Source organism: Chiloscyllium punctatum, chromosome 16 (genome assembly GCF_047496795.1).
Source record: "Chiloscyllium punctatum isolate Juve2018m chromosome 16, sChiPun1.3, whole genome shotgun sequence".
Classification (NCBI taxonomy): domain Eukaryota; kingdom Metazoa; phylum Chordata; class Chondrichthyes; order Orectolobiformes; family Hemiscylliidae; genus Chiloscyllium; species Chiloscyllium punctatum.
Genome location: NC_092754.1, coordinates 2,669,948 through 2,695,790, shown reverse-complemented (window position 1 = coordinate 2,695,790; position 25,843 = coordinate 2,669,948). Strand labels below are relative to the sequence as shown.

The following is a 25,843-nucleotide window of genomic DNA, read 5'->3' as shown; positions in this document are numbered from 1 at the left end:
AGGGTTGTTAATCTGTGGAACTCATTGCTGAAGAGGGTTGTATGGCCAAGTCATTAATTCTCTTTAAGGAAGAGCTAGGTAGGTTCTTGATTGAATATTTGAATACCTATAGTGCGGAAGGAGGCCATTTGACCCAACAAGTCAGTACTGACCCTCCGAAGAGCATCCCACCCAGACCCAATCCCATCCCCATAACCTTGACTCATGTACCAAACATGCACATCCCTAGACATTATGGGCAATTTAGCATTGCCAATCCACCTAACCTGCACATCTTTGGACTGTGGGAGGAAACCGGAGCATCTGGCGAAAATACATGCAGACATGGGGAGAAAGTGTAAACTCCACCCAAGGCTGGCAACAACGCTGACCACTGAGCCACCATGCAGTTGGTAAGGGGATTAAGGACTATGGAGAGAAAACAGAAGGATGATGTTGACAATTTTGTCCACCATGATTAAATGGTGGAGTAGATTCAATAGGCTGAATGGCCTAATTCTGCTCCACATGTTATGGTCTAATCCCCCCTTAATGATGGGATTTTGATATGGTGGTATGGAGCACCATTATGGTGTTCTCTGCAGAGCAATCCAGTCAATCCCATCTCCTGGGAACATTGATTTTTCTAGAAAAAAAGACACCACAAGTCTGTTTGGATTTTGAAGGTTGCAACATCAGTGAATTATGTTCTACATACAGCAGTGGTTTTTAGCAGGGTGTGCTCAGAGTCTTTACATCCAATGTCGAGAGTGCAGTTTATATTTAGTTACTGTTTAGATATTTTCAGTTGGTTTTTGCTTGTAGTTTAATCATTTAAATTGGATAACTACATAAGTTATTATTATAATCTGTTATCTTGCAATTTGAGTTTTTAATCTAAACCAAAGTAAGTTAAAAGATCCCGAACTGGAGTATCAACACTTGTGTGTTTTGTAAAATAGGTTCAATATAGTTCCTGTGGTAATTTAGTTAAGTCTGAAGCTCATTATACTGCACAAAAAGCTATGCTAGTTAATGTATTGTGTTAATTAATGTAAGAAGTCATATAACATTAGCAGTCTGGCTAAAACATAACTTCAAACTCACCTCTTCATGGTGAAATGAAACTTTTAGGGTCAGATTTATTTGTTCCCACCCCCCCAAAAAATTCTAATCTTTACAGAATTTAGTCCCCCATGAATACTGTCTTCACCAAAATGGAATTTGGGTAATATTTTAATGGAAGGAAGTAGAAAGAAAAGACATATTTAGTGCATGTGTATGTGTGAAGGATGTGATAGCTCTATTTAATGATTTACACCATCACCTCAACACAATTAGGAAAGATTTTGTCAAACATATTCGCCAGGTCTTGTTAATTAATCATTCCCCTACAACTGTTATACATCTTGTAACTTAGGTTGTGGATTCAAAATACACAGTAACAAAACAGTCAGTGCTTTAAGTACATGCTGAATCTTTGCAAAATCTATTCAATTAGCCTCATGCCCCTGTTCTCCCTGTAGTACTGAAAGCTTTTCCTTTTTAAGCAATTCTCTTTTGAAAGGTATTGTTTATTCAACTTCTACCACTCTTTTGGACAAAGTGCTCCAAATCATAAAAACTCATTGTATTAAAACCATTTCTTTTAAACTCCTGACCCATCATATTTCATCTCCCTGGCTTTTTGGGAAATTGTTATAAATCTGTGTGGTCAAGTTCCTCTCGTGCCTACATGTGGAAGCAGTTTTCTCTCATCATCATTGGCGATGAGGATGACTCTCTCAGGGTGAGTCTGTAAGGGGTTTTACAGACCAATGTAGCTACTGCAGGCTCTGTTACACTTGGGGCAGAAGGTGGTCACGGGAAGAAATGGGTGGGTATTGGTGGGGAAGTGTGCTCCTTTTTCTGTTTTAATCCAGCTTCCACATTTTCCTGACGACAAGTCTTGAGGTGCTTGATGCCTTTCCGGATGCTTCTCCACTCTTGGCCATGATTCTTGGTCTTGGGCCAGTGATTCCCAAGTGTCTGTGAGAATGCTGCACATCACCAGTGAGGGCCATGAGGGTATCACAGAAACTATCACCACCTGGGGATAGTTTTTCTCTATCCGCTCTATGAAAACCCATCAGAATCTTGAACATTCCATGAAATCTCCTTTCAGTCACTCTGCTCAAAGAAGAGCAATTCCCGCTTTATCTTCTTTCTGTTTAATTAGTCCTCCAGCCTGACACTGTCTGGTACACCTCCATTGTACCTGCCCCAAGGTTTTGGCATTATGCTTGAGGTATAGTGCCCAGAATTGGTACAATATGCTAAGTGAAGCCAATTCCACAAATTATAAAGGTTCACCATAACTTTCTAACTTCTGTCCTCTTTGCTTGTATGTTTAAAATATAAGTTTTCATTTTTATTTAACAACATTATCCACCAGTTCTTCTATCTTCAGTTATGTATGAGAATAGCAGATTTCATCTAGTTTTTGCATGTCCTTTAAAATTGTCACATCTAGTTTATACCAATTCCTATCAAAATTTTACATCTTCTGCTTTCGTAATGTCATTGTGGAACTCACATTCGCCAGAATGCTGCACAGATACTTACAACTCTCTGTTTCTTCTGTTTTTGGCGCATCCACTAAAAAAGGTAAAAGTTCCCCCACCTACTGGAAAAGAACATCTCCTCATTCCATGTGACATTAAAAATAAAGGAAAATGTTTGATTTGATTTGATTTACTGTTGTCACATGTCCCTAAGCACAGTAAAAAGCTTTGTTTTGCAAGCAGTACAGGCAGATCATAGCAAACAAGGACATACAAATGATAGAGTGCTTAGTCAGAATGAGGCAGACAAGGTTATGGCTACACAGGAGGTGCACAAAGACAGACTTAGAATTTAGGTTTAAAAGTGGAGAATGGTAATAAGAAATGTGAGAATAAGATCTGCTGTCGAGAGCTTTTAAACAGTGGCCTGGTTTGGCATCAGTGCTATCTTGAATTCATCTGTTGAACTATCTCTGACGTACATATTACAGCTAATGTACCTTTTGCACATGTCATCTTTTGGACCGAGTAATGGAATTTCAGGAAGTCTTGCGGAATTATGTTAGTACCCCTATCTCTGGTCCAGAAGCCCTGGATTCTGGTACCAAGCTGTAGAGGTTGTATCCACATACATAACATGGATGAATAGGTTGATTGATCCTTTTAATTACTTGATGGCAGGTGATAAGAGTGGAAGAGTTTCTGGGCCAGCCATCCCACAGAAGACAATAGCAAACCACTGCAGTACTTATGAGCATGGATCAATCCAATGGAAGTCCATGGTCCCATACTTGGAAATAAGTACAGGAGAAAAGACTGATGGACAGAATGGCAATTCAATCTGAAGCTTCAGAATGATGTGCTGTTTTTCATTAACTGCCACAGTCACTAAGGAATATGATAATCCTTTACAATGATCCACACACAATAGTGATACTTTAAAATACCTTGTACTATAATTCACCGTTGCTGCAATGTCTGGGTGACAGCAGAAATCTCAGTGAATAGCAGTGGTGTGCTCATTCAAACTGTCAAAATTTGGCAATAAGGACAAGGGATATTTGTTGAGTACCAGGATTTCACAGGTATGAATGGGTTAGATTTCTAGTTACTAATGACATCAACAGCTATGTGGGTAGCGTAAGAATCTGATGTTGAGTCTCAAGGGCAGCTAGGAACAGACAATAAATACTTGCTCAGCCAGTAATGTCCACACCCAATGAGGAAGATGAAAAAGAATGAGCCATGATTTGGGAATGACAGAGGAGGTTCAGAGGGCCAAATGGCCTTTTTCTGCTCTTGTGTCCCAATGCTATAACTGAAACACATAACACTATATAACTGAAACACATAATTTCCTCACTTTTGATTCAGTCCTTGCAATAAGCAACATTTTAATACTTGCTGTACCTGCATGCTAACATTTTGCAATTCACCCACCCAGGTCCTTCTCAGAGCTCTGTAATCCTGTCACTATTTAGATCATTTGCTTCTTCTTTACTATTCCTGAAATAATTGAAATTTCACATTTTTCTACTTTATACTGCATTTGCCAGATCTTTGCCCACTCATGTAACCTATCGATGTATCTTTGTAGCTTCCTTATGTCCTCTTCACAACTTATTTTCCTAACTATTTTTGTGTCAACAGTAAAGTTAGCTTTGATCCTTTCATCCAAGGCATTTGTATAAATTGTAAAAATGTTGATGCTCCAGCACTGATCCTGTGACACAAAACTTGCCTCCTCTCTTTTCCTGTTAGCTAGTCAGTTTTCAATCCATGTCAATGCATTACTCTATCCACCAGGAGCTTTATTTTCTGCAATAATCTTTGATATGCACATTGTCAAATGCTTCCTGGAAATTTAAATGCAATAATGTTTCCCATTATTCAAAGTTGGGATATCTGGTCGGTTGGACCGAAGTGTCTGTTTCCATGCTGTACATCTCTATGGCTCTGTGACTCTAACTCTGATAACATAGTTAAAAATTATTTCTCTTTCCCAAAACCCTGATTACCTTGAAATTTTCTAAGTGCCTTCTATGTCTTTAATAATAGTTTCTAAAAGCTTCCCCATGACAGATGTTAAGCTGACTGCTCTGTAGTTTCTTGCTGTCTGTCTCTTTCCTTGGAAAATTAAAAATCACACATCAATCAACCGGCACTAGGCAATTCTTTTAAAAGCTGGGAACAAACTCAGTCAGAATGCAGAGGGTAGTCAGTCTGTAGATCCAACAATTTGCTCAGTACCACTTCTCTGGTGATGGTAATTCTCTTGAGTTACTCCCTCCCTACCATTTCTTGATTAACAACAATATCTGCGGTGTTCTAGTAAAGACTTCTGCCCAACTAATCAGTTTAATTTATGTTGACATGTCCTTAAGTTCTTTTAATAATTCTCTTGACACATTTTCTGTAAAATCAGTTCTAACTTTGTTTCCTCATTTAAAAAGAAATTGGAAACTTTTATCAAATGGAACAGAGGGTTCACATGCGTAATTCACTGAAAGTGCCAGGCAAGTCAAAATAGTTTAGAAGATTTATAGACTCCTTGGGTTTATAAGTAGGGGCATTGAGTATAAAAGCAATGAAATAATACTATATCTCTACAAGTCATTGGTCAGACCACATTTAGAGTAGTGTGTTATGTTCTGGGCACCTTATTTAAGTAAGAGAAAGTGAGCACTTGCGGATGCTGGAGATCAGAGTTGAAAAGTGTGGTGCTGGCAAAGCACAGCAGGTCAGGCAGTATCCAAAGAGCAGGAAAATCAATGTTTCTGGCACAAGCCCTTCATCAGGAATGTGGGAGGAGCGAGAAGGGGGCTAAGAGATAAATAGGAGAGTGGGGTGTGGTTTGGGGGAAGGTAGCTGGGAATGTGATAGATAGATGTGGGGGAGGGGGTGATTGTGATATCGTGACAGGAGGGTGGAGTGGATAGGTGGGAAGAAAGATGAACAGGTAGGACAGTTCAAAAGTTGGAGGTTGGATCAGGGATGAGGTGGGGGAGGGGAGATGAGGAAACTAGTGAAATAGATGTTATGCTATGTGGTTGGAGAGTCCCAAGGCAGAAGATGGGGCATTGGGTGACTTGGATATAATGGTGGGGGAGGCCCAGGATTGGCATGTCCTTGGCAGAGTGGGAGGGGGAGTTGAAGTGGTTGGCCACAGGGTGGTGGGATTGATTGGTGCATGTATCCCAGAAATGTTCTCTGAAACATTCCACAAGTTGGTGTCCTGTCTCCCCAATGTAGAGGAGACCACATTGACAGCAACAGACACAGTAGTTGAGGTATTTGGATGTGCAGGAAAATCTCTGCTGGATGTGGAAGGATCCTTTGGGGCCTTGGATAGAGGTGACGGGGGAAGTGTGGGCATAGGTTTTGCACCTCTTGCGGTGGCAAGGGAAGGTGGCAGGAGTGGAGAATGGGTTTGTGGGGCCATGAACCTAATGAAGGAGTTGCAGAAGGAATAGTCTCTGAGGAATGCTGAGATGGATGGGGAGGGATGCCCCCTTCTCCCCCCCATATTCCTGATGAAAAGCTTATGCCCAAAACGTTAATTCTCCTGCTCCTCGTATGCTGCCTGACTGGCTGTGCTTTTTCAGTGCCACACTTTTCAACCTTATTTAAGTAAGGATGTTAAAACTTTGGAGAGAGTGCAAAGGAGATTTATTCGAATTATGCCAAGGAAAGATGAGAGAAACTGGACTTATTCTCCTTGGAACAGAGAAGATAAAAATGTGACCTTATTGAGGTGTTCAAAATTATGCACAATTTTGTCAGGGTAAAAAAGAATCTCTGATTCACAGTACTCTGGGCGATAGCCCATGGATGCCGTTATTATTTTTGTGCTGATTTTAAAATAGTATCTCCTTTATAGGCCATTATCTCCTTTACTATTCGAGTAATAGAGTCTTAGAGTCATACAGCACAGAAACAGACTCTTCACTCCAACCAGTCCATGCCGAACATAATCCCAAATGAAACTAGTTTCACCTGCCTGCTCCTGGCCCATCCTGATCAACTTCTTTTGCTTTAATTTCTTCTCAGTTATAATAAGCCATTAATATACAGTACTTGCCAGAGTCGATACATAAGACAAAGATTATCGGAACAGAAAATATCGCATTAAAATTTGGATATGAGACAGGAGAAATAATGAAAGTTAATAAACAGATAGGGGAGTGTGATAAATCCCTATCTTCTGATTAGTGCAGAAATGGTACATCAGGACAATAACAGGTACCTAAAGCTGCAGTTGAAGCCAGTTTTTATACAATTTTGGTTCACATATCTGCACATTTTGTTTCCAGCCTTAGGACATTTCACAGTAGCTTGCTAATTCACTGCTGGGGTTCTAATCTTTCTGACATTTGACAGCTGTGGAAACTACAGTAGAATGATTGTGTGCAATGCGAATGACCTCCTCTGTGACACTGTCCACCGTTCATTTTCTCATTACGGTAAACGTGACATGATATAACTTTAAATAGGTAAAGTAAAATAATAAAAGATTCCTGGGTTTTCTGGTGGTAAGAAACAATCAGTACTTTAACAATGTAGAGCTGATACAATTACTGGAAGAACAGACTTAGCCAAGCATCAAGGACTCTACATTTATACAGTGTATATACCTTAATAACTCACCCCAATGCACCTCAAAGAGGAATTATAAAACCAAATTTTGGCACCAGACTACATGAGGAGATATTGTGGCAGATGTCCAAAAGGAATGGCCAAAGAGATTAGTTTTATGGAATGTCATAAAGGAAGGAAGACAGACCGTGAGTCACTGGAGGAATTCTAGAGCTTAGAGCTTTAGTAGCTGAAGGCAGCCACACCAATGGTAGAGGGATCAAAATCAGGGATATTCAAGAAGCCAGAGGTGGAGAAGTGTCAATTTCTCAGAGTGTTGTGAGGTTGGAGAAAATCACAATGTTAGGATGGGCTGAGGCTCTGTAGAGATTTGAAAGAGACAGCTGGGGACATGTAGGTATGTGTAAAAAGGAGGTAAATTTTAAAATTGAGCTTTTGCTACCTAAAATATTAACAATATCAGAGAGCCTTTAATTGTGAAAATTAATGTGTTTTATTAATATTCTATGTAGAATCTGTCAATCTTTTCTGATTGTTAAAGCTTTTTATAAATGAAATATATGAAAGTCATAGAGATGTACAGCATAGAAACAGACCCTTCGGTCCAACCCGTCCATGCCGACCAGATATCCCAACCCAATCTAGTCCCACCTGCCAGCACCCGGCCCATATCCCTCCAAACCCTTCCTATTCATATACCCATCCAAGTGGCTCTTAAATGTTGCAATTGTACCAGCCTCCACCACGTCCTCTGGCAGCTCATTCCATACACGTACCACCCTCTGTGTGAAAAAGTTGCCCCTTAGGTCTCTTTTATATCTTTTCCCCTCTCACCCTAAACCTATGCCTTCTAGTTCTGGACTCCCCAACCCCAGGGAAAAGACTTTGTCTATTTACCCTATTCAGATCCCTCATAATTTTGTAAACCTCTATAAGGTCACCCCTCAGCCTCCAACGCTCCAGAGAAAACAGCCCCAGCCTGTTCAGCTTCTCCCTATAGCTCACATCCTCCAACCCTGGCAACACCCTTGTAAATCTTTTCTGAATCCTTTCAAGTTTCACAACATCTTTCCAATAGGAAGGAAACCAGAATTGCATGCAATATTCCAACAGTGGCCGAACCAATGTCCTGTACAGCCGCAACATGACCTCCCAACTCCTGTACTCAATACTCTGACCAATAAAAGAAAGCATATCAAACGCCTTCTTCACTATCCTATCTACCTGCGACTCCACTTTCAATGAGCTATAAACCTACACTCCAAGGTCTCTTTGTTCAGCAACACTCCCTAGGACCTTAACATTATGTGTATAGGTCCTGCTAAGATTTGCTTTCCCAAAATGCAGCACCTCGCATTTATCTGAATTAAACTCCATCTGCCACTTCTGAGCCCATTGTCCCATCTGGTCAAGATCCTGTTGTAATCTGTGGTAACCCTCTTCGCTGGCCACTACACCTCCAATTTTGGTGTCATCTGCAAACTTACTAACTGTGCCTCATATGCTCGCATCCAAATCATTTATGTAAATGACAAAAAGTAGAGGACCCAGCACCAATCCTTGTGGCACTCCACTGGTCACATGCCTCCAGTCTGAAAAACAACCCTCCACCACCACCCTCTGTCTTCTGCCTTTGAGCCAGTTCTGTATCCAAATGGCTAGTTCTCCCTTTATTCCATGAGATCTAACCTTGCTAATCAGTCTGGTTTAAAATTCATTAGCCACATCTTTTGTAATGGTGTAAAGCCTAATCACTTGGGATCAACACCAAACATGGAGAGTCCTCTGAGCACCAAGAACTGACTAATTCCTAAGTGAAGCAGAGTAAAGGAATATCCTCCTTCAGCTTCATTTTTGTGTCAAGATGGGTCATGATGTTGAATTGAAGTCTTGTTTCTTGACCATCACAGCAGTTCTCCAGCAAGAGTGTAAATGAACCTTTAAACATTTTTAGAACCTAAATTTTATATACTTCTACTATCAGCTGATATTCTACAATGAGCAAAGTTAAACAGTTAAAATTATTTTTGGTAAGATTTTTGTAGTATGTGTTACCATTGTCCAGGATTCAACCCTGGTCTGTGTGTGCTCGTGTGCTGTGAAGATAACCAAAGAACTATTCCCTGCAGTATTGGGAAAGGACTTCCTTTCACTCAGTGCTGGAAGCCAGTCCATAAGAAAACAGGAGTATCAGAGGTTCTGTTCACAAAGCTGGCTATGAGGGAACTGAACCAGTGTCAAGTAGTCTCCACATGTAAATAAAGGGTGACTTGTTGATGGAACACTGGTCTCTGTGGAGTTATTTCAGCGACGATGAGAGAAAAGCATGCTGCTGAAGAAATTTACTTGCAATAGTCGTCTTTGAGTTTGAGTAAGCATTTCTGACATCATGCTGTTATTTGGGAAGTTTGACTCATTTGATCCTGCCGTTGAAGTCTGGGGCCAGTATTTGGAAAGAATGCCTTATTTTTTCCAAGCAAATGATATTCAGGCAGATGAAAAGTAGTGAGTAATTCTCCTGACAGTTTGTGGACCTGCATGCTTTTTGGTTGTTAGGAACCTACCTTTCCCTGAAGCACCAGATACTAACAGAAGATGACAGTAGACCAACTGTGCTCATCTTTTCCAATACACAACTCCCAGAAGTATGGGTGACAGATAATGGGCCATCGTTTACTGGCAGGGAATTTCAGAATTTCCTCAAGTTGAATGACATTTGTCACTTCAACACAGCTCCATACCATCCATATCCAGTGGTCTGGCAGAAAGAACGGTCCAAAGTTTGAAGGCAGACTTAAACAAATAGTCTACAGCTTCACTAGATACCAAACTGTCCCGGTTCTTCTTTTATTATGCCCCTCATGCAATGACAAGGATAGCTCCAGCAGAATTTTCTGATGGGTGTAGGCTCTGCACCAAGCTAATTCTGATCCTCCCAGACCTTGGGCGGGGTAGGGTGAAACGGCATCATGAAAGCCAATGCCAGACACAGGGCTCTACTAATCGAGAGAGACAGTTTACTTCAGGGGACAAAGTTAGTGTAGGAACCACAGGAATGGTCCTGCATGGGTAAGAGGCATGAAGTCAGGTCAAGTGACATATAAAGTTCAGGTCAGTGTGATGGCCCTGAACAAGCGCGGGGACCAAATGAAAGCTGCAAACTTGCAAATGGGGCAGGAGCAAAACGTGCCGCCTCCTCAACAACCTTTCTGACTGTTCCAGAACCCATGGATTCTGACTCTCTGTCAAGCTTTGAACATATCTCGGAATCTGAGATGAACATGGTGGATGTCACTGTCTTGATGCCTTTGCTGCCTGAAGAGGAGAAGGAATTTCTTCTCATATGCTTCAGGTGTAAGGAGCGAGCAACTGTGTGTTACACGTCAACCATATTAGAAGCACATTCGGAGGAATGTGACCCAGTGCTAAAATGCCCCAGCAGGAGCAGCAAAAAAAAAGGACTGGCCTTGGTCCTTGGACTCAGAGGGAGAGGGATGATTGCAATGAGGTCAGCCAGGTGGACCTCAGAATATGAGTTCCCTGATTGGACCAGAACAATAGCCCCAATCAGGGGGCCCTGGCTGACAGATATAAAGAGGAGTGTGAGAGGTTCTGTTCACTCAGAGCTGGCTCTGAGGGAGTGGATCAGTGTCAAGGACTCTCCACGTGTAAATAGAAGGTGACTTGTTGACGGCACTCTGGCTTGGTTGAGTTATTTCACTGACCTCTGATGATTCTTTGCATATTTGGTGTAATTGTAATTTAGAATCCCTTTGTCATCCAACTTATAGACAATATATAATAGACAATAGGTGCAGGAGTAGGCCATTCAGCCCTTCTAGCCTGCACCATCATTCACTATGATCATGGCTGATCATTCCTAATCAGTATCCTCTTCCTGCCTTATCTCCATAACCCTTGATTCCACTATCTTTGAGAGCTCTATCCAACTCTTTCTTAAATGAATTCAGAGACTGGGCCTCCACTGCCCTCTGGGGCAGAGCATTCCACACAGCCACCACTCTCTGGGTGAAGAAGTTTCTCCTCATCTCTGTCCTAAATGGTCTACCCCGTATTTTTAAGCTGTGTCCTCTGGTTCGGCACTCACCCATCAGCGGAAACATGTTTCCTGCTGCCAGAGTGTCCAATCCTTTCATAATCTTATATGTTTCAATCAGATCCCCACTCAGTCTTCTAAACTAACCTGGATGAGCACCTTCCAATAAATAAACTACCTTCCTATTCTTCCTACCTATATGCACTACCTCACATTTTTCTGTGTTAAGGCCATAAGACAGTCGAACTTCAGTTGCCACTTATTTGCCCTTCTGCAAGTTTGTGAATGTTCTCCAGTCAATTGTAGCAGTCTTCTTCAGTATCGATATCTCCAACCCCACATCTGCAATGTGATTGGGATTCTAAAGTTCAAATTGTTAATATAAATTGTGAAGAACATGGCTTCTAGTGCTGACCCCACTTGAGAAGTATCAGCACAAATTCCAGGCCAATTCTACAGTCTAATGTGGAGGATACGATATATTGATAGACCTGCTAAATTTCAGGTGAGACATTAATCCAAGTCTCTACCTACCCTTCCAGGTTGACATAAAAATACCCTGTGGTACTCGTGCAAGATGAGTTCTTCCTGTTGTCTTGCTCAATATATGTTTCTCCAAACAGCTGTTGTAGTACAGAACTTAAGTGTTGCTGAAAAATGTCAAATTTGGTTGATTTTTTTTTTCTCCGACAGCCAACTGTCTGTCATCACTAAATTGTGCATTCTCCAAGGCAATAACTTGACCAATCATTCATTCATTCGTTCGTTCATCATCGACGGTCCCTCTCAGATGAGGATGACTTTCTTCTATACTCAGATGAGACCATAGGTGGCTGCACAGACTGACGTGGCTTCCACAGGCTCTGTTACACTTGGGGCAGATGGTGATCATGGGAAGGGTACACTTGACAATCAATTAGCACACTTCTCTCATACAGTATGAATGTTGGCTTAGTCCTTAAATTGGTATTCTTTGTGAATTGTTCCAGTGAGCACAAGAAAAGGTTGCACTGAATTTGTCTTTTCCAGCAAATTATTTATTCCTCTGAAAGCATCTAGAAAATATAATTGATTATTATATCAGTGTAGCCTGTGGCACCTTGCTGTATACAAATTGTTATAGCCCTGACTGCACTTCACATGTTCACATCTACTTGTAGAATGCTTTGGAATGTTCAAATGTTCTTAAAATGCACTATATAAATGTGCATCTTTCTTTCAATATATGAATATACCTAACCTGTTAATCAATAGCTATTTTAGTTTCTTTTCACAGTTGCACTTTGGTAAGGAAATCAACTTTTGCACGATTTATAATATAAATAAGGTATAATCACGGGAAACATGCTCAAGGTCAGTCAATATCTGTGATGGAAGAAGTCAACATTTTCTACTGAACCTTTTCTTGCGATATTAAACACTGCCAAACATTTCTTAAAAATATCATTCCTGAACAAGAAAACTGGGACACTGAAATATAACTGTGTTATAGAAAGTAAAGGATTTTCAAAAGTGGGTTTTAAAGATGTCAGATCTCTTTAAAGTTGCTTGTCTGGTAAAATATTGATGAGTCAAATATCCCAAGACAAATAAAAGTTTACTTATCATGGATACATTCTGCAAGGGAGAATATTGTATGTTCAAAGTACAAGACAGTGCAGAATATCAAATGAACTTCATGAGAAAATATATACATGAGTTCTGATATAAATGATATTTTACCAAGAAACACATTTACATACAACAGTTAAAGCTCAGAGCTCTAACCTAATCCTGGAAATAAAGACTAATTGTAGGTTTTAAATAAATGACAATAATTCCGAACTGTCTGTTTACATGACACTGAACTGGTGAAAAACTAGATCACCTGTGTTATTTCTTTGAAACAGCTTGTTTTGGTTACGAATAAATCTAGGAAATGTTGGAAACATTCAGACACCATCTAACCAGTCCTTTAGGAATGAGCTGAGTGGCAGAAGGGCTGGTAAAATGGAAATGGGAAGCATGAAAATGGGCCTGTCTTATTTAAGGAGATTACCCTTAAAGTTAGTATACCCAGCAGCCTCCTTCTTAGCAGTTCCATCTCACATTGGAAATAGCCACCCAACAGATATGCCTTCCTGACCTGAGCACATATTTTTAAAATAATGTTGAGCTGCTCTTTAAGGGGTGACATGTCATAGGGAGGCTCCCTCACCCCTCTCCCAGAAACCTCAACAGCATCCACCTCTACTGGTGTTCACTGCCTGGCCTGCAAAGATGTGATTGAACCAGCAGCTCAGAGAGGCTGGCCTCTGTTCATTAATGGTACGTAGTGCCAGCTGTTACTTCAGTTGAGTGCCATGGATAAATTCCATTCTGTTCTCCCACTGTTTTCCCATGGAGTTTCAGAATCCTCATTTGGTTCCAGTAGCAGGATACATGACAGACCAGTAAAATTGCCATTGGAGTTAACAGGAGTTTTAGGTCTGTCACCTTTCATCAGAATTGCAAAAAGGTCCAAGTTTTAAAATATTCTGTCAAGGGATGTGTGTGTCATTGTCTGGGCCAGCATTGACCATCCTTAGCTTCCTGTTGAGAAAATGGTAGTGTTATGGATCAGACCAAACCCCCAAAATGTGTTAGGAAGATTGCCTAGACCCAAACCTTTTCTTATTTTAAAGGCAAGTGTGTTCTGGCTGCAAATTGATTTACTTTCAGATTTAAAGTAAAATACACTTTATGCATACACTATAGTTAAAATACAACAAAAAGAAGACATTCGAATAATTAACTCTATTGGAAAACTTAACAGAATAATAGATTATTTAACTACTAAACAGTAACTGTTCCAACACAGTAACATTAAATAAACACATTTTTGGCAAAGGAGAAAGTGAGGACTGCAGATGCTGGAGATCAGAGCTGAAAAATGTGTTGCTGGAAAAGCGCAGCAGGTCAGGCAGCATCCAAGGAGCAGGAGAATCGACGTTTCGGGCATAAGTCCTTCTTCAGGAATGAGGAGGGTATGCTAAGCAGGCTAAGATAAAAGGTAGGGAGGAGGGACTTGGGGGAGGGGCGTTGGGAATGCGATAGGTGGAGGGAGGTTAAGGTGAGGGTGATAGGCCGGAGAGGGGGTGGGGGCGGAGAGGTCGGGAAGAAGATTGCAGGTCAAGAAGGCAGTGCTGAGTCTGAGGGTTGGGACTGAGATAAGGTGTGGGGAGGGGAAATGAGGAAGCTGGAGAAATCCGCATTCATCCCTTGTGGTTGGAGGGTTCTTAGGTGGAAGATGAGGTGCTCTTCCTCCAGGTGTCGTGTTGCCATGGTCTGGCAATGGAGGAGGCCAAGGACCTGCATGTGGGAGGGGGGAGGGGGAATTAAAGTGTTGAGCCACAGGGCAGTTGGGTTGGTTGGTGCGGGTGTTCCAGAGGTGTTCTCTGAAATGTTCCACAAGTAGGCAGCCTGTCTCCCCAATGTAGAGGAGGCCACATCGGGTACAGCGGATGCAGTAAATGATGTGTGTGGAGGTGCAGGTGAGATATATTTCCCTCCCCTCCTCTATCAGCATTCCAGAAAGACCACTCCCTCCACGACTCCCTCGTCAGGTCCACACCCCCCACCAACCCAACCTCCACTCCCGGTACCTTTCCCTGCAACCGCAAGAAATGCAAAACTTGCGCCCACACCTCCCCCCTCACTTCCCTCCAAGGCCCCAAGGGATCCTTCCGTATCTGTCACAAATTTACCTGCACCTGGTGATACCATCAATAACAAATTTCAAGAAAGTTGGAGAGGGAGAAAAGAATGAAAGGGAAGGTGTGAGAGAAAGCAGGAGAAATGAACTGACAAGTGGGATGTCAGTGAAAAGGCCTGAGGAGGTGGTGATGTGCCAAGCAAAAGAACAAAGAATAAAGCAGAGAAGGTGGAAATTGGAAAAGCACAATCATTAGCAGCAGCTGCTGTCTGAAGAAATGGGAGCAGTGCTCATGATCAGGAATCATTGAACTTGGTGTTGAATGCAGAAGCCTGTAAAATGTCAAATCAGCAGATGAGGTACTGTCCCTAAAGCTTACACAGTGCCATGTTGGCTTCATTGGAACAATCCAGGAAATTGATGACAGGGAGAGGGCAGAGAATTAAAATGACAGACATCCAGAAACTTTCAAATAGACTTCATGCAGACCCTTAGTGAAGAAATAAAATATAGAAATAAATTCTGCACATAACAAAATAATTCCTGCAGTTGTACAGTTCCAATTTTTATATGCAGTATCTCCACTGTTAAAATGACTGACATTAATGTTATGGTCATTTTGGAGATGGTGCTTTGGCTATACACAGCTGTGAAATAATATACTCAGTATGACATTTTACAGCAAAATAAGACAGACAGAATTGTGTTTCTTACAGAAATTAATGTATCTGCTATAGAACATCATTGTAAAATATAAAGATATCAATTACATCCACACCTCTGGGCCACCAGCCTAAATATTTTTAATTGGTATAATATAATCTTTAAGTATGCTCACACAACAGTAGAAATAGACAATTAATGAGCACCTGCACTTGGCAGACTAAGCAGTATTTGTGAAAAGCGAAATAGTTACCTAGCAGGATTTTTAAAGCAATATTGGGAATGCGTCTAAGTGTCAATCCAATGCCTCATCTATGTTGCTCATGCAGTGCTTAATTGATGTACATAATGGATAGACTTCCTAGCATCAACCTAGGTATTGGAAACACCAATGACAAACACAGCCCTGCCAACCCTCAAAATTCTCCTTGCCAGCATCTGGAGTGTGTACCAAAATTGGAAGAGCTGCCTTACAAACTAGTCAAGCAACAGCTTGATGTAGTCATACTCTTGGAATCATACTTTAAATACAATGTCCCAGACAATACCATCACTCTTCTTGGGTAATGTCCAGCCCTAGTTGTACTTGAAAAATTGGTGGTGAACTTCCTTCTTGAACTGCTGCATTCTGTTTGGTTCAGATAGACACACAATGTCCTGAGGGAGGAAGTTCCAGGGTTTTGACCCAATTACACTGAAGGAATGGTGATATATTTCCAAGTCAGGATGGTGAGTGGCTTGGAGGGAAACTTGCAGGTAATAGTGTTCCCATGTAACTGCTGCCTTTGTCCTTCTTGATGGTAGAGGTTGTGGGTTTAGAAGGTATAGTCGAAGGAGTTTTAGTTAAATTTATGCAGCACATCTTGTACCTCTGCTGTTGAATGTCAGTGACAGGAGAATGAATATTTATGGAGTTGATATAATTGTTATTAAAAGTTGATATTAGAAAAACTCGATTAAAGCCCTCAGCTTTCATTTCATGCTTCCTTTGATTACCATGAAACAGACCCCAGACCAAGCTCTCCATTGAAGATTCACTTTGATGAGTCAGTGTCAGGCAGTCTGCCTATAGGACCATCCTAACCCAGTTTGACTACCTCAATTTGGTATAGACTCTTGGTGAACTGGCTTGATAAGTGCCTCAGTGTCTGGAATTTTGGCCTTTCATCTGATCTTCAGAAGCCTCTGTGCCCTAACCTCACATGGGAAGAGCAGAGTGGGCAGGACTTTTGCTGTATCAACCCTTGGTTTTGTAGGTAGGCTTACTCCTTTTCAGTCCCAGAGTTATTTACAAAGTCTTCCAAAAGTTACATACACTACCTCAGACTGTGTTGGAGGCAGATTCAATTCTGCTTTCAAAGAGAAATTGATAATTGGGTATGCACATGAAAGTGGAGAAAGTGAGGACTGCAGATGCTGGAGATTAGAGTCAAGAGCTTAGTGCTGGAAAAACACAGCCGGTCAGGCAGCATCCGAGGAGCAGGAGAATCAACTTTTTGGGCAAAAGCCCTTCATCAGGAATGGGCTTATGCCCGAAACACTGATTCTCCTGCTCCTCGGATGCTGCCTGACCGGCTGTGCTTTTCCAGCACCACTCTCACAACTATGCACATGAAGAGAAAACTTGGAAGGACATTGGGGAAAGGAGGAGGGGAAATGATACTGGCTGCTCTTTAGCAGGGCCAACATGAACCCAGTAGGCTGAATTGCCTCTTTTTATGCTGTAATCATTCTGTGATTCTACATTTCATCTCAACAGTAACACTTTCAAAGTATATGGCATGGTGGCAGCTGGGTTCTCACTTTGGCCTGCCTATGCACTAACAGTAAAGTTGAAAACTGGAATGGGGAATCTGACTAAATTCACTTTCTGTATCTCAGACGCACAGAAACTGACAATTGCACCTCTATCTTGCCAAAAATAGGTAACTCAGTAGACTTCAGAGTTTAAGACTTTACTGGCCTGTTTGACTTAGCTACATGCTGTCTTATCAGATCAGTGGTATGTTGTTACATTTTAGTATGTCTTTGCTTTAAAGTTGAACTTACTTTGTTACATTAAATAAATCTTTCTTTTAAAACAGGGCAATTACTGACCTTGGGGATTATATAACCACTGATATAGAAATTTCCTGGTTACCTAACCTGGATGATTTAATGAAAGGATATGCTCGGAACTTTCGACCAGGAATAGGAGGTAAGCCCAACAAGACTAAGACAAACAAATTAATAGTACCTGTTTGCTCATGAAGCCCAAAATACTGAAAATTTATATTCAGACACTCAAAATATGGTACTTGGTGAGCTCTGTGCTGACAGAAACCTTCCATGTTTTGTAAGTTTGACCTGACATGGATGATAATTTCCTGACTGATGATAATCAGAAAATCATGGGCAAAGTGCAGAGATTGATAAATTCTTGATCTCACAAGGAATTAAGGGCTATGGGGAGAATGCGGGTAAGTGACGTTGAAATGCTCATCAAACATGATTAAATGGCGGAGTGGACTCGATGGACCGAATGGCCTTGCTTCCACTCCTATATCTTATGGTCTTATGGATTTCTGATATGCTGCCCATGGAGAAGTGTTCTATGAGTTGTACTCATTAATAGAGTTACCCCACAGAGTGTAGTTCTCAGATTTGACTCTTCATAGACAATTTAATAAAATAAACAAGGAAATAAATCCAAAACATTTGAGAACATTACAAGTCACTTAGACTATTTCACCAATAATTATACACAATTGCATCATTTTAACACATTTGAACTGGGAGCCTTAAAATCTACAATGAATCCAGCTGCTCATTTATTTTCTCTCCTCTCCGCCTGAAGTTGCTAACGTGACAGCACATCACAGCATCTCCAACTATTTCCTCATCCAACAGGAAGGCATTCACAATTGCGTTGGAAGTCACTGGATAGCATTCAGGAGTAGCAACTGAGGAGTGGCAGATGGAGTTCAATTTGGATAAATGCGAGGTATTGTATTTTGGTAAAATAAACAAGGGCAGGAGAGGTTTGGAGGGATATGGGCCAGGCGCAGGTAGATGGGGCTAGTTTAGTTTGGAAACATGGTTGGCATGGACTGGTTGGACTGAAAGGTCATTTTCCATGCTGTATGACTCTATGACTCTATGAATCCATAACTCTGGTTGGATTGTGCCCTTCTTTGACCAATTATAATATCGCCAAATATTACTTTACAATGTGGAAACAGGCCCTTCGGCCCAACAAGTCCACACCGACCTGCCGAAGCGCAAACCACCCATACCCCTACATTTACCCCTTACCTAACACTACGCACAATTTAGCATGGCCAATTCACCAGACTTGCACATCTTTGGACTGTGGGAGGAAACCCACGCAAACACAGGGAGAATGTACAAACTCCACACAGTCAGTCGCCTGAGGCGGGAATTGAACCCGGGTCTCTGGCGCTGTGAGGCAGCAGCGCTAACCACTGCGCCACCGTGCCGCCCACTGATGAAAGATTAAATCTAGAGCATCTTGGCAAGGTAAAGCACAATGGTATACTGGCTAGCATATTGATTAATTCAGTTATTTGGGAAGTTATATTGGTTCATTTCTTACAGATGATAGGAAATGGTTATGGTCTTGTAAAAAAATCTTGAACTGTACCAATGAAAAGATATTGAAAGCCACCTGTTAAATACTCACTTGATTTTCTGACAGGTATAAATGATCTGTTGCTGCTTTGTGTTTGCTCCCGCCAATACTGGATTTTTACTCTTGGAGAATTAGAAAGTTCTCTGAAAAGATGATGCAGCAGATTAGCACAATCTTACCAAGGAGATGTGGGAATTGACAGCAGGAAAACAGAGCGAAAATGAGGACTGCAGATGCTGGAGATCAGAGTCAAGATTAGAGTGCTGCTGGAAAAGCACAGGAGGTCAGGCAGCATCCGAGGAGCAGGAAAATTGACGTTTCGGGCAAAAGCCCTTCATCAGAAATGGAAAACAGAGGCTGTTACATGGAAGTCCATTTCATTGGATAAAGAAATTGACTAAAAATAAGGAATACATTTATAACAGAATGACCCGACAGAAGAAATGTAGATGCCTTGTTTTTTGTAGCAGAGACAAGGGGACAGTTTAAGTTGCAAAATCATTATGGTAGGAAACTGCATGGTGTTCAATTGAACGTTGGTTACACAGCCCACATAGCTTTTCTTTCTGGTTAACATTATAATAAGGCAAATCAAGTTTGGTGTTCATGGCTGTTGTGGTGCAGTGTCTCTACCTCTGGGCTAGAGAGTCTAGGTTCACATCCCATCAGCCCCAGAGATGTATCCAAACAGATTGATTAAGAATTAGTGTAGCTTTGGGGACACAGATTTAATTGGACAGAGGGACTCTTCTGTACTCTATGATTCAATGAATATTTATTCCACCCAGCCAACTCATACTGCTGGTTTTAGGTTTACAATACACCCAGTCAATACTTCAATTTTCCACCTCTGGTGAAATGAGAAATTTTTCACTTGCTTTTGATGAAGCTTTTCAATCATCTTTCATGTACTGTATTATTATTTAGCAGGTGTTTAGTTTCAGACAGAGTAATATAGACCACTTGTTATGAAACGATTGACTGAGGTGACTTAAGCTACAGGGTGGCTATGCATGTATCCTCTCCTCTGAAGCAGAGACTGAAATTAAAGAAAGGACTTTTCCTGTTAATTTAAGACAACATATAGGACTAACACTCAAATCAATAACTCAACTCTGCAACGTGCATAATAGTGAACCCTGATTATGACTTGTAACTTAGACCTCAATAAATCATGTGTTAATGTGAGATAAATATGAGATTGGAGTTCCAACCTGTGAGGAGAGCCAAAACCCTGTCGCTGCCCTGACATTCATTCTTTACTATGCTCTGGACTATCACGACCCACTTGGGACAATGCATTGCTATGGAGCCCCACTTATACTGGGGCCATCACTGATGAAGTGCAATGAGAAAATGAAATGCAATAAAATATACAGAAAGGGAACGTAGGATTATTAACAGCCTGTGAAAGAAACTGGAAAGCAATTGTGAGCTAGCAGCATATTAACTTTGAATTCATTCAGATAAGGACATTGTGATAGTATCAAACCATAACTGTTAATGAACAATCCAATCTAATTGCTGAAGTTCAACTAGAAATTTTTCTTGTCCATATTCTTTTATTCTTTGCTCAATTTAGTTATGCAGAATATTCACCTGCCTCCAAGTGACCACAGTATGGCTAAATGATGACAAAAGACAAATAATATTTTATGCAGTTTAATATCAATTTAAGTCAAATCTCATAACTCGTGAATATTTTTCGTACAAGCCCTTTGTTTACTGATTTTCATTTTTGATTATCCAGGTCCTCCTTTGAACGTAGCTTTGGCTATAGAAGTTGCCAGCATTGACCATATATCAGAAGCTAATATGGTAACGTTTGCTCTTTCCTTGTTTAAAAAGGTGTATGTGACACTGTGTTATTCACAACATAACAAAATAAACTAGAGTCTACAGTAAAATAGTACTCTGAATAAGTACAAGTCCCCATGAGATTGAAACAAAACCTTTGTTGGCAAAGTGGCAATCCTGTGTGAGAAACAAAAGTTTCCCAAATGATGCAGTAATATTATGGCTCTGCCTGGTGGGCAGATTGATGTTTAATACCTAAGCTGCATCTGAATCAAGTGAATGTACGCTAATAACTGCACTCACACAAAAATCGAAAAGATAATGGAACGACTAAGGGAGCCATTAGTATTTTCTAACAGGAGTGCTAGGTAATGAAAGTAAATAGTCTCGAATTTTCTCTACTCTGCCCCAACCCTTGACATGGTGTGTTGTTAAAGGCCTCATTATGAATGAGGAAGGCATATAAATGTTTACTTTGTAACAAGTCTGTCACCATAATGTGCTTCCCTATGAAGCTTCTAAATTAAGCTATGCACAGTCTCATGTATTTCTGTTGGACTTGACTTATGAATACATATGACAAAATGTTTTCAGTTCTTTAAGACAATAAGTGGCAGAGAATTCTTTACCCTCCTGAGACAGGACTGGGAACCCATTGAACTCCATTTAAATTCTCAGCTTTTAATGAATAATTGATAGAACTTGGCCTACCCCATCTGGGGTAACGTTTTTCACCATAAATTATCCGGTGTGGTAAGATGATATAATAAGGCAGTCTGGTGAAACAGCTATGTCCTGGTAAATGATGAGGGCATTACTCAGAATGAGATACCATGGCACCTCTGAATATACAGCAAAGAAACTTCATTGTGTCTTTTCCATTGAGAAGTGGATGATGGTGTATGTGGTGTTCTGGCCAATACTTTATCCATCAAAGCACCAGAGCAAATTATCAGGCCATTTATCTCATCTGTTTTGTGTGATATTGTTTTGTGTATATTGGCAATCTGATGCAGCTTTGAGTAGACTGGATTCTCCTTGTTTATTGTGTGGTGCATGAGGCTATTGGCCTGTTTGGGTACTGTACTTACATGAACCATGAGTACTCAAAGACCATGTTCCTGAATCAATGCATTGATAATATGGTTAATATGCTTTATGGTAGAAATTCTATACACTTGTAATCTCCATATTCCTAGTGCCTTCTAAAATCTCTCATCACTGGCAGCTTCCTTGTGAATGGTAGGATTTACTCAGTGCACTAACTATATGTGGACTGTGTACCGATTCATAAAGAACACATTTGGAATCACGCTGCGCTGTGAAAATCCTTGCCAAAGGAATGAGTTGCCTAATGTTATGAACTCTGCTTATTATTTGATAATTTTGTCTTTGAACATAAAAACAGTGAAATCTGAGACTTTAAGGCCCAGAGATTTGGTCATATACTATGATTTTCAGGCATTAAGATAAGCAGAAGAAGATCAAACTACTTCAAATCACTTTTAATTAGCAAATTTAGAAGCTATGATGTGCATTAAATTTGTATGTAATGTCAAACTGCAATGTATTGATTTGGAATGTGGCCTAAAAACATTTTCAACCCTTTATTACCTTTGCCAATGTCGTCAAGCTTTGTTGTTCTTTTCTATTTTCAAGAATAGAGTACCTAACTTGGTGCTCCTGCCTGCCAGCATCTTCTATCTGTGATTCAAACATGACCAATGTATGATAGTCTGATCATTTAAATGAATTTATGTAAAAGGAAATATATGCCTCAGCTTGTTGTGATTAATAGATCAGAATAGTTGAATGTTAATGTTATCCTGACCTTGGTCCCTTGATTTACAGGTTACAACCAGTAAAAGGGCTTTACAAGAACACAGTTGTGAAGTTCCTGATCAGCACAATTTAATTATAGAAGTTTATATCTCAGTAGGAAAAATTAGTGACTTGTGTTATGTTAACTTTGATGATATGAGGGGTGACTTACTAGTGGATTTTAAAATGATTAAAAGGTTTTATACAGTGAGAATATTTCCTCTTGTAGGGAAGAGCAATACTAGAACCTATCAACATAAAGTCATTACCAGAAACAAACGCCTTTACCCATAGATTATGAAATGTGTGTGGTTGAAATGAATAGTATCGCTGTATTTAAAGGGAAGTTCGACAAGCAGATGAGGGAAAAGGGAATAAAGGGTTAATAAATTTAGCTAAGGAAAGATGGAAGAAGACTTAAGTGGAGTGTAATAACCAGCACAGGCTGGTTGGGCTGAATAGCCTGTTTCTGTGCTGTGTGCAATCCAAAGTACATAAACATAAGCACTCCGACAGTCTTGCCCAACAATTCTTATATTAACTAACTATAACATGCAACATACTGGAAAGATCGTCAATGGGACTGAGTCAGTATACGTGGCAGATGGATTCCAGTGTTGAATTTTACTCAGTCCTCAACTGAAAAGCATCAGAATATCTGCCTGTTCCATGACCCTACAATAGCAACTCCATTCCTACACCGTGCTTTATTTTTACATGATTATCTAGCTTCTTCATAGCTTTTCCATGTGCTCATTTAATTAAAAAATTACATTTGCATAGTATCTTTAACATAATGCAACATCCCAAGGCACTTCACAGGAACATTGCAGAACAATCTTCGACACTGAACCACATAAGGAAATGTTTGGATGATCAAAGGATTGGTCGTGGAGTTGGGTTTTAAGAAGTTGCTTGGTTATAAATGCAAGATTGAGTGGCAGAATGTTCATATTCTGATGTAGGACTTGACCCCAGAACCCAAAGCCACTCACTGATCCATGGCTGATATACAAGCAACACTTTGGACCAGGCACTGCGAGCACTGTCAAGAAATTTCTGAACTCTAAACTAAACTAAACATTGAAAGCTTTTTACCTCACACACAAGTTAACTTGTTTGAGTTGCTTCTGGATATGGTGTGGAGACATTGATTAAGAAGGTTTTCAATTTAGATTTATCAATAAAAAGTAAACTTTAAAACACAAGCCACGGTCTCTTCTCTACCCCCACCCCCACCCCTAACCCCAACTCTGAACTTTGCTGTTAAGCATATGGCGCCCCCAATGCTGTGAGATTTTCAGTTTGATGAGTCATCTGCGCCACCTTTCAGGAGGGTTCCAGCTGGGGCACTGGTTGACTTCAGGCAGAACCTAATGCCAATGCTGACCATTTTAATATGTAGGGGCAATACTGTGTAAATAATTCAAGATAATAATTGGAAAATACATATTTCTTCACATCAGTTTGCTATTGTGCTCGGTGTTTGCCAATGCCTGTCACTAGATTAAGTAATCCTTCAGATTTTCATGATAAGGCAATGCATATCAAATCTAAGAAAATGAATTATGACATTGGTTTTCATGCTGACCAGAGAACCAAACACTAAATCAAACTGGTCTGACTCTCCACCTTCTAAGCATTGTGGAAAAATCTGGGTTTGTCCCTCCTCATAGCAGCTATATGCAAAGTGATCAAACTCTCATTAGAAAACGCTGTGATCCTGTGATTATTCAGTAAGCAACAAAATGTTGCTGAGAACTGATTGAAACACTGTTTATAAAACTCTCCGTGGTGAATGGGGACAGTTATGAAAGTAAAATACAGACATTGTCAATCTAAGAACAAATTCATCTGTCCACAGGCATTGCCTGACCTGCTGTGAGTTTACCGCATTTTCTTAAACCAGGGCAGTAAGGTAGCTGGCATCGTGGCATTGTTGGAAGCTTCCACTCAAAGCAAGTTTGACTGAGTAAACAATACCAACGGTTTCCCATGGATTCAGAGATGTTTCAAAAACCCTTTGAGACAGGGACAGTCATTATATTGCACAGGGAGAACATTTCTCAAATTGCATCAGTTTTTTTGCCACAACTCAAGTAGGCACAGGTAGAAAATTTGGTGGAAACCTGTCCCATTGAGTCTTTATTCTTGGAAAATTAATAACCTTTTGGTGTCCATTCAACTGGGCTTTGGAAGTATCCACCCAAAAGATGAAGACAGAAACAAGTAAGCTGTCTAATAATGAAGTGATAATCGTATAAAAGGGAAAGAATTTACATTTATATGTTGCTTGTCACAGCCACGCGGCATAACAAAGCATTTTACAGCCAATTAAATGCTTTTGCAGTACAGTCACTGTGGCAATGTAGGAAATGCAGCGGTTAATTTGCACACAGCAAGCTTCTACGGATAATAATATGGTAATGATTGGCTCATCTGTTTTTGTGACGTGGCTTCACAGATAAATATGGCCCAGGACATAGGGATAACTCCCCCTGCTCTTCTTAAAAATAGGGCCATGGGATCAAAGTCCACCTAAATAGGCAGATGGGGCCTTGACTTAATGTCTCCTCAAAAAGACAATACTTCAAACTGTGCAGCACTCTGTCACTGTTGCTGTGGAGTGCCAGCTTGGATTTTTCTGCACACACCCTGGCGTGAAACTTGAACCCAAACCTTCTGACTCAAAAATGAGAATACAACCCACTGAGCCACTGCTGTTACCTAATATGTTGCATTTGACTGGCAATACTTCCACTTTACCATTGGAGTTGAAGTAATGTTTGTGTTACCAACATTTATCATAACTAAGGTCAGCATCGGCCTTCCAAAAATTCAACAACTCACACCACAGAATAGTTACTCCTCACTACTGCACTCCTTGCACAGTTTTGGAAAATGCAGATTCTTTACCCAGCCTGGATAAAATGACTCCTGTACGGATCAGACAAAATCAGACACATATTGAAGAGTGATCATCTTATTTTCAAGTTTCTGAAATCACTTGTGGTTGAAAAGGAGAGTCTCAGTGAAACAGTAGAAAGTATAAAATGTTTATATTTATGTAATATAGTGAGTGA

The 25,843-nt window shown here is 40.5% G+C and overlaps 1 protein-coding gene across 1 annotated transcript in view; it reads left to right on the top strand.

Annotated features, from left to right (window-relative positions):
* The window catches only part of gabrd (gamma-aminobutyric acid type A receptor subunit delta), a 48,666-nt gene that overhangs the window by 5,330 nt on the left and 17,493 nt on the right, over positions 1-25,843 (top strand). The window contains exons 2-3 of the mRNA XM_072585988.1: positions 17,596-17,708; positions 20,893-20,960. Of these exons, the coding sequence (XP_072442089.1) occupies positions 17,596-17,708; positions 20,893-20,960 (181 nt within the window). The remainder of the gene's footprint in view (positions 1-17,595; positions 17,709-20,892; positions 20,961-25,843) is intronic.